This window comes from Equus asinus, chromosome 14 (assembly GCF_041296235.1).
Source record: "Equus asinus isolate D_3611 breed Donkey chromosome 14, EquAss-T2T_v2, whole genome shotgun sequence".
Lineage (NCBI taxonomy): Eukaryota > Metazoa > Chordata > Mammalia > Perissodactyla > Equidae > Equus > Equus asinus.
The window spans coordinates 47,286,092-47,295,816 of record NC_091803.1 but is presented as its reverse complement, the minus strand read 5'-3'; the positions used below and the strand labels follow the sequence as shown (position 1 = coordinate 47,295,816).

General features: G+C 59.7%; 1 protein-coding gene across 1 annotated transcript; it reads right to left on the bottom strand.

The window, feature by feature from the left end:
- Window positions 1-6,997: 6,997 nt before the first annotated feature.
- LOC106825996 (pancreatic adenocarcinoma up-regulated factor-like) lies at window positions 6,998-9,114 on the bottom strand. The gene is made up of 4 exons (XM_014833053.3): window positions 8,990-9,114; window positions 8,816-8,898; window positions 8,484-8,592; window positions 6,998-7,484 (listed from the first exon to the last, which is right to left on the bottom strand). The coding sequence occupies exons 1-4, from the start codon at window positions 9,094-9,096 to the stop codon at window positions 7,133-7,135; spliced, it is 651 nt and encodes a 216-aa protein (XP_014688539.2). The 5' UTR covers window positions 9,097-9,114; the 3' UTR covers window positions 6,998-7,132.
- Window positions 9,115-9,725: the final 611 nt, after the last annotated feature.

Sequence of the window (9,725 nt, the reverse complement as noted above, 5' to 3'; positions counted from 1 at the left end):
CCTGCTGTGACACCTGGTCCCCCACATGCAAGACCCAAGCCATTACTTCCCCTCCTCGGCTCCCAGTTTGCTCATCTGTAAAATAGGGTGAACATTGCCTGCTCTTAGTTTGCTGTCGGATCAAACGTGATGGCTGCCCCGGCCATGGCCCCGTGACCGGCAAATGGTGGTTATAAAGGAGACCTGGACCTCCTGGGCCCCAGTGAAGCTCTGGACTCCCAGAGACCTGCTCCCCCAGCCCTCCCTCCTCCCAGGAAGCCTCCTTGGGGAGGCAGATGGAAGGACTTGAAAGGGACGCAAAGCCAACATGGGAGCGTTCCCGGGCTCAGGCATGACCCACAGCACCCGCAGCCCTGTGTCTGCCTCTTCCTGATGCCCTTTCCCAGCTGTGTGCTGAGAGCTCATCAGGCTGGTGGCTCCTCTGAAGGTCCCTCTCCCTCCCCGACCCCACATCACAGCAGCCTGTGAGGAGTCTCTCCCAGGCTTGTTGGGGGAGGGAGGCTGCCCTCACCCTGCAACCCTCCCAGGGCTCACTGCTCCTTCTCCTCAACTAGGAGAGCCGGGGTGCTGTGGGCTCGGGTTAGCTCCCCGCACATTCCAAGTGGACCAGTGGGGGTGGCCTGTCTTCCTGTGCAGTGTCCCTAGGCAGGCACATTGGATGACTTGAGCTGTGCATGTGGCCCTTAGCTGGGGGACATTTGAGAGAACCAGGGACAAGGAAGGGGTGGAAGCTGGCTGGGAAGACACCAAAGAGCCAGGGTGCCCAGAGCCCGGCAGGGGGCATCCCTCCTCGGGTGTCTCCATGGTGCGGGGTCAATGAGGTGTGGGAACGAGGGTCAAGCTTGGGACTTGTCCCTGGGATGGAGTCTGGCCTTGGCCACATCTCCCCGAGTGGCCTCGGGCAAGGGCTGAACCTCTCTGGTCTGGGCTTCTTCAGCTGTTAGTGGGAATCAAGCAGTGGCGTGAGGACGAGGTTAAGAGGACTGGTCAGGGGCCCGGCCCGAGTGAGCGCTCCACCAGTGGGTGTTGTTGTGAGTTCTCGACGCGGCAGGGGGAGCAGACTTCTTCAGGAGGGAATCCAAAGGAGCTTAGGCACCCCCCCCAAATGAGGAAAGGGTGGGGTCTTGTCCCGCATGTTCTCTGCATCTGGCCTTCTGATCGGGGCAGTTGCTGCTGTGTCTTCAAGCCTTGGGGGTCCTCTCAGGCAGGGCCTGGCTGATTTCCTCCACCCCACGTGCCCAGGGCCCTGTGCCTCTTGGGTGCTCAGAGCAAACATCGGTCCCTGGCTTTGGACTGCCCTTTGTCTTGGTTTGTGACCGTCCCTTCCCATCCCCTCGTTGGTTCTTCCCATGTCCCATGGGCTTGGTCTGGGCTATGTGGCTCCCTTGTCTGCGGGCTGTGGACAGGAACACAAACACTGAGCACCCAGCACCCCTGCCAGATCACCCTGGACCAAGGGCTCCTGGGTTCTTGCTGGAGCCCTTGATAAGGGTGGAGACTTCAAGGTCCCACTTGTGGTGGGGGTGCCTGGGCAGCACCTGGGCATAAAGGGGCAGCTGAGGGGCTCAGACCAGGCGGAGCAGGTAAGGGAGGGGCTGGGGGCCGGGAGGGAAGGGGAGCTGTGAGCTGACCATCTGGAGACTGAATCGGGGAGCAGGGACCAGTGGGGGCCTCAGGACAGGGTCTCTTACAGAACCAACTGTGTACTTTGGGGGCCCAGTGTAAAATGACAACACAGGGCCCCCTGATCCAAACTGATTAAGAATTTCAGGATGGCGACATCAGAGCATCCAGGCAGGCGGGGCCCCTTCTGAGCGTCGGAGCAGGTGGCACATCTGAGAAATAGCCCTGGATGCTGTTTCTCATTTGGTCCTTGAAGCCTGTAGGGAAAGAAGGTTCCCTCAGTTCCCCTCACCCAGCCTCAGGGGCCGCACGACTCCTCACGCCTGACCTCTCCTCCCAGAGACTCCTCTCAAGTTTTCTCCATGTTTGCGCCCCTCGTGATTGAAGGCCCAAGTCCCTGGGCACTGCCTGGAAGCCGTGCTGTTGTTGCTGGCCCTCCTGCTCCTCTCAGGTCCTGCCTGCGGCATCCAAGGTAAGACCCAGCCTCTGCCAGCCTCTCCCTACCCATCCCAGCCCCTTCCGTCCCAGCCCAGCACGCAGCCCTGGCCTCCACACCTGCCCGCTGCAGCGCTGGAGCAGACGTTGGAAGCGGCGGGCTCGGGCCCAGGAGCTGTGCTGCTGCCTCCCCTCCTGCTCCCTCTCTCCTGATACACACCGTCCTCCAGAGACGCAGGGCCCAGGCGGCTCCTACTCCTACATCAGGGGAGGAGCGGGGGAGACCCAGGCCATCGGGTCTTCTTGGGGATAACGGGCCTCATCAAGGGGTGAGTAAGACCTGGGGCCCTTGTATGTGTCCCCGGATGAGCCGACTCCGCGATGCTTCTCCGAGGACGGGTTCAAATCCCCGGAGCTGGTAGAGCAGGCCCTGCCTCCCATCTCTGCTTCCTCCCGACATCACCCTTGCGCCCTCCCACCCACCCCCCCTCCGTGGCCTGGCTTGAGTGTCACACCCAGGGCCAGGATGTTGGAGGGGGAGGAAATGACACAGGCTGTGGGGGACGGGGGCAAGTCCCTACTGAGGCTTCTGAACAGGGCTTGAAGTCCCCAAGGACCACCCCCATGGTGTCAGGATGGCAACATCTGGAGGATCACCTCTCTGGGGTTTGTCTGGCTGCCTTAGGGCCCCTGGGTAGTAAGCAGCAGAAACCCGCTCAGGCTAGGAAGACCACCAGCATCTCCCCTGGTTCGTCACCTGCAGCTCTGTCTCCCCCACTGCTCCTTTGCTCTGTCCTCTAGGGCCGTCTCCCCGACAGGCCCCATCCTGACCTCGCCCACCAGCTTCCGCTTCCAGGGGCCTCTCCTTTTCCTGCAGCACCCAAGGTGTCTTGGGGCAGGCTTACCAAATTCAGCGAATAAAACTAGAGTACACACAGTTACATTTGAATTTCAGATACACACACATTCTTCTTAGTTTATGTATGACTCATGCAATATTTGGGATATACTTATACTAAAAAAAGGTATTTGGACATAATTATACTTTTTAAAAATGCAATGCTTGATATGTACTTACACTAAAAATCACTTGCTGTTCCTCTGAAATTCAAATTTAACTGGGTGTTCTTCATATTATCTGGCCACCTACTTGGGGTGTGTCTTGCATGTAAGAGCAGGAAGCAGCTGGCTCCAGAGTGGACTAGAGCCTGGCTGGAGCCATCAGGCCACCTCTCCATCTCTTCTGCTGTTGTTGGTTCAAGGGTGTTCCCCTCCCACTAAGGGGACACGGCTGCCCCAGGACTCCTTACGCACACATGACAACAGCAGGCCCACCCAGAGCCTGACTTGCCCATCTCTGGCCCTGAGAATGAGGGCCCAGCTTGGGTCACGGTCCACCTCTGGTCCACTGGGCTTAGGTGAGGGGGGAGGGTCTCAATGTGGCTGCTTCCCCCTCACTCCAGGTGGAGTGGGGGAGGGGCTGAGAGAGGGGACAGTGTGAGCTGGGCAGACTCTAGGGAAGATGCAGCCCCAGGAGGAGGGCCGCAGTGGGGAAGCTGCCCCACCGTCTTAAAGAATGTTTTCCCACTGGTGCAGCAGCAGGTCACTGGCCAGAGCACCCTCGGCTGCGGTCTCTGCCCCAGCCACCTCACAGCTATCCACCCTGGCCACTAGGACACGTGGGAACAGACTCAGAAGCAGCCAGAGGACCCACAGTATGACCACACCTGGAGCCACATCTGGACTCCTTAGGGACTGAGGGGGAGGGAGGTGTCCCAAAGAGGTCTTCACCTCTTTTTGGAGGGGGTGGCCATGGCTGCTGGTCTGAGGACAGGTGAGAAAGCCCCTGTGTGGGAGACAGAAGGGCACCTCCTGAATCAGAAAAAGCCCCAGCGGGGCAGCCCCAGTGCTGGAGAATTGACACATGAGGGAAAGAACTGACCACTCCCTGGGGTTGCCCCAGGTGACAGTCCAGACAGCACTGGGTAGATGGCAGGAAGGACTTCCTAGCGCAGGGCCGGCCCAGCTGGGAGGCGGGATGGAGTGGAGGCGTCGGGGAAGGGAGGGACCGGCCGTTGAGTCCGCCTCCCTCCCAGCCTCCAGCTGAGGTGGGGTCGCAGCGGCTCCCGCGGTACGGAGCCCCCGGCGGCCGCGCACAGGAGTTCCTGCTGTGGACGGGCGAGCGCATCACCGCGGTGGCCGGCAGCGCGCGCGCCTGCATCCGGCCCCTGCGCTGGACCCTCAGCAGGGGGCGCGAGGCCAGGTTCGGGCGCCCCGCTGGCCGGCGGTTCGGCGCGCAGCCTCCGGCCGCTGGGCAGCAGCTCGTGTCCGCCAATGGCCAGCGCGGGCTCTTGTGCCTCTCGGGCATCGGCTTCAAGTAGGGACTTGCTCCGGAGCAGCCGTCCACCCAGGGGCCCTCCGCGGTGACCGCGCAGCCGACGGCCCACGCGGGGAAGGAGGTCTCAGCGGAGTCGGAGTCGCCTGCGGCGTCCGGGGCGGGCCCTGCGCGGCTCTGAGCCGGTCCTCGGTCCCGGGGCGCGGCCTCCTGCAGCCAGGTGCGCTGGCTCAGCGGCGGGACCTGAGACTCGGTACCCTGTGCTGGTACCAACCCGCAGGGCCAGAGTGACCCTGAATGCCCGACCGTGTTAAATAAAGGTTCTGCACACACGTGGGCCCGCGTGGTCCTTGTCACCGAGGGGAGTGGGCCCGGGCACCCTCAGCTCAGGGGCCCCCGGCCGTGCACTAGGAGAGAATTGCATCACGAGGGCCCAATGTCCTGAGAACAGGGGCAGCGTCTCCACCACCGCCTGTCGCCTGGTGCCCAGGAGGGCTGGGCTTGGAGGCTGTGCTCAGTGTTTGCCTGGGAGCCATGAAGGAAATCCCAGAACTGTGTCACAAGGAAGGATGCGCTGGGCCAGGGACTGTGCTTCATCCACTAGTCTGCAAACAGCCCATGAGCTGGCCCGTGCCCTCACCTCCCTTTCCACCTCCCCCTCCTCCTCCTCTTCCCACTCTCCTCTCCCTCCCCCTCTCATCCTATTCGATCCTGTCAGAGTCACTGACTGCTGTGGGGATCAGTGCTGTCTCTCTTCAAGTCACTGTCCCATTTCTGACAGTCCTTGAGAGGCAGGTGTCCCCTGGCAGCTGCCAGCCCCAAGAAAGGTGGGTGCCTGAGAAAGAGGTCAAGAATCTCTAGTACTGAAAACAGATTCCCTTTTAGGAGGCCAGGGGCAGGAAAGGAATTACGCACCAGACCTGGCCCTGGGCTTCCCAGAGCAGCTGCGAAGGTGGGACAAGAGGCCCCTGTCCACCCGTGGCTTTTCCTCCACACAAGGAGAAAGGAGCCCCCCGAAAGCAGCCTCAGATGGCTGGTCAAGAGTTGCCACCTGCGTGCGCTCTACAAACACCTGTGCTCTTGTTATCAGCATGTGAACAGGCAGGTCTGAAAACACCACAATTTTGAAGGAGTGACTAGTGTAGATTTCAAGATTCTGGGACAACTGAAGTGTAATTGATCCGACAAGGTCACAGGCGCTGTCAATGGGATGTTGGAGGTCACATGTATACTTGAAGGAAATATAAAGTCCAGGGGCAGACAATGAAAATGAAATGTTTCCCATCCAAGTTCACGGATTCCAAGAAATTTTCCCACAGACTCCCGGTTAAGAACCACAGGTGGCTCTCAACCAGGCTTTAAAACTGAAATAAAAGTAGAGAGGAGAGAAATGCAGAGAGATGAGGATGGGTGTAGAAACCTTTGCCTCGGTCTGAGGTTCCGACCCAGACTTTGCAGCCAGACCACGTCACGCTGAACCCCAACCCTGCCACTTCCTGCTGTATGACCTAGGCCAAGTCACTGTGCTCCCTGTGCCTCAGTTTCCTGCTTTTGCAAATGGGGATCCTGGCAGCCCTGTCCTCGTGGGGCTACTGTGAGCAGGGGTTCAGGGGACAGGCTGCACTTGGCAGGATCCCTGAGAGTTTGGCTGTCGCAGTTACCCGGACGCCTGTGTGCTCGTGTCGCAGTGTACAGTGTGTTTCTTCCAGGAGGTTGTGACCCAATGTTTGGAGCCTGGTCCCTGGAAGACTCAGGGACTCAGACCTTGGCTAGTGCTCCTGGGAGATTCCAGGTGTGGGATGGGGTACACAGAACGTGCAAGGTCTGGGGCTACATTTGTTTCCCGATGCTTCTATAACAAATTCGCGCACATGGAGGGAGGCGGTCCGTGGCTATCTCTGGCTCTGGCCTTGGCCCATGTTGACCCCTCCCCTGGGATGCCCTGCTCCCCTGTCTCCACCTGTCCACTTCTCACTCAGCTTTTAGGACTTAGTCAGACGTGGCCTCCTCCAGGAATGCTTCCCTGAGGCACACCCCACCTCCCCACCTCTGGGCAGGTGCCTCTGCAAACGCCTTGCCTGTGTCCCCATCAGTGCAGACGCCACAACCAACAGTCACCGTCTGCTTCTGTATCTGACCCCAGGGGTGCCCTTCAGCTTTATACCTGGCCTCTTCTTTTTTACACCCTCAGTGCCCAGGAGAGCCTGGTGTGGGTGAGGCCTTGACAAATGTATGCTGAGTGAGTGAGGGAGTGACTGACTGACTGAATGAATGAATGAGTGACTTCCCTGAGACCCCTTGCACACTCCGGGAAGTCTGGAGCAGAGCATGGGCTGGCAGAGGCCAGCTGGATGGGCTTGGGGTAGGGATTTGGTGCCAGGGCATCCTCAGAGCCCAGAATCATCAAAGACTGTGAGGTCGGCCCAAGGTCTGCACAGGCAGATCCCTCATCCTCGGCAGAATCGCGGAGGCCTGTGGTGTCAGACCCACCTCCTGCCTCATCCTGCACTCAGATCACTGCGCTCAGCCCCGGAGCCTCACCCTCCACAGGCTCGGAAGCCGTGGGTTGTATCCCAGAACGAAGCACCACGCCTGGACGCACTGTTCCTGCAGAAGCTTCATTTATTGGCGGATTCTTATTCAGGACCCGACTCGGACACCCTAGTGCCATCAGCCCAACACCAGCGAGACTGGCTCAGCAGAGTGACCTGTGCCCCATCCCTGGGGACCCAGAGGCACTCATTTCTCTGGCTGTGGGTTTGCCCTTGCTTGTGCATTGGTCAACCCCGAGACCCGAGGCTCCTCCCACTGAAAGCCGATGCTCGTGAGGCCGAGGAGCTTATGGTGGCCAAAGACTCCCGTGAGCACCTGCCACTGCTGGTCTGGGTAGGCAGAGAAGTGGTTGCCCTCTGCCTGCCCAAATGAGGCCAAGCGCCCTTGGTCGGTGTGTACGACCAGGTACCGGAGGTAACCCTTGTACGAGCCGTGGACGGCTATAATGTGTTCGCCCGGCCGCAGCAGGAATTCCTGCACCTTCCCGCCTTCTTCACCGTGTCTTACAGTCCAGGAGGATCCACGTCTCAGCTGGATGCTGGGAGAAAGGGGGACGTTTGGACACCCGGGACCCAGGAGACTCACCAATCCCCATGTCCTCTGTCTCCAAGCCACCCGTCCCCAGCCACCAGAGCTCAGGGCTGTCACTGCAGCATGAGTCCCTAAGCACATGAATCTGGGTGCTGATACAGACATGCTGGGCTCAAACCCCTGCTCTGCCACCTTCACGCTCTGTGATCTTGGGTTTGTTACCCAGCCTCTCTGGGCCTCAGTTTCTTCATCTGCCAAATGGGAGTGACTGTTGGAGCACTCAGGATCATCCAAAAGGAGAGCCGGATCCAATGCCCAGTCACCGTGACCCTCAGGAGTGCCAGTCGCTGTCATCTCTCCAACCTGGGAACTGTCCCTGGGCCAGCTTGGACTTTCTGAGCCCGAGTCAAGCTGCCCAGGTCACAGGCCTGAGAAGCAGGTGACTCCCCACACTCACCTGGGGAGTCCCACTAGCTCTGTCCATCTGGCCTTCTCTGTGTCCTTGTCCCACTTTGGTGCCTCTCCTGTGACCTACCTGTCCTCACCTCACTCCACCCACACTCTGTCCCCTTTGGTGCTGGCTGCTCTGCCCCACTCCCTCTCCCAGGTCCCCGGGACCCTGTCAGTGCAGAGCCAAGACCTGCCCCAGGCCTTGAGCAAGGACACCACCCGACATTAGGGGAGCAGCCCTGGGCTTTGTGCCTCTACACACTTGTGCTGACTTGTGTTCAGTCAGTGGTCCACTCTGACCCTCACTTCCTTTCCTCTCTGACCTAACCTGGACTGATAGTTCTGGTGTGTGGGAGAGGAGGCGGCTGAGGAAAGGGGACAAAGGGAAAGGTGATGGCTGGTGGCTCCATGTTTCCAAGGACCCAACTGGCCTCAAAATGTCATCAATACCCAGCGAGGATGTTGGGAGAAGAGGCCCTAAGCCCCCTCCCAACATTCCCAAGACTTGTCATGAGTGGGACACAGCCATAGGGCTCATGGCCCAGCTCCGACTCACCTCTTAATCAGGCCCAAGGCAGGCGCTACAGACACCCGAATCCCGGTGACGTCGTTGTGATAGTCTGGAGCGGTACTGAAATACTTGCCTCCTCCAAGCCCATAAGTCTCTAGATGATGAAAGAAGCAGGTGAGAGAAAATAAACCACATGGTCTCATGCCGGCTCTCTCTCCCTGAACTGGATACAGCCCCTCCAGGCAGGTGGGACAGTCCTGAGACTACAGTTAGACTGTGGTCAGGGCAGGGCCCAGACCCTGGGTCTCCGGGATGCAGAGAGGGGAGGGTGGCCACCAGATGGATGGGCTGGAGGGGGCTGACCCAGCCGGACTTACGCTGTGCCCAGCAGGTGGTGCTCCACAGGAGGGCGAGGGTCAGCCACAGCAGCATGGCTTCTGGCTGGAGGGTCCCAAGGCTCCTGCAGAGAGGAGGACAGCCCACCCGACTCTCAGAGAGGGATTCCGCCCAACCTCGATGGCCCCATCCATGAGAGGGGAGCCCCATCTTACCTGGACAGGAGAGTCTTATTATCTCGTGCTGGCACTGGGGAGTCTGGTTGTGCCTGGACACCCTCCACCCTGCCCTTTATACTCTCCTGCGCCCTGTGGGCGCCCATCCAGAAGGAAGGAGCAAGGGGCACAAGGGACACAGGAAGGAACTGGAAGGTGATGCCTCTTCCTGGGGGAGGCTCCCGGACATGCTGTGTTTGTTATCTTGGCCCCATGGCCTACACAAATAAGATGGGACAGTGGCAGACATTTCACTGTCACTTCTGGGTCTCTCTCCTCAGCACCTGGACTAGATCTTGGTCTCAGAGATGGGGGAGGTTTGATGAGAGCCCTTCCAAGCTTGGCCAGACAGGTCAACACCATGAGGGAGCTGTAAGTCACATGCCCATGGAAGCTTTGTGGGCCCCAGGGCTCCTGCCTTGAGAGAAAGAGGGGCAGGACCTCACTGGGGTCTGGGCAGAGCCTAGCGTCCCACGGGCTTGCAGGAGCCCAGGGCAGATCCACACTGACCCTCAGAGAGCCAGAGTGGGCAATGCAGTCCAACGTGCCAGGCACTAAGTGGAAAAGACACCCCAGGTGGTGGCCCTCGGTGGTTGTCACTTGGAGATGTCAGTGACCTTCCCTCTGCGCCAGGTCAGGTCATAGCTGAGGATGACCAGCTCTGGGCTGTGGGACGATTGGACAGCAATGGTGCTGAGACAGGAGGCACAGAGGAAGGGGAGAGGGCGATTCTCCA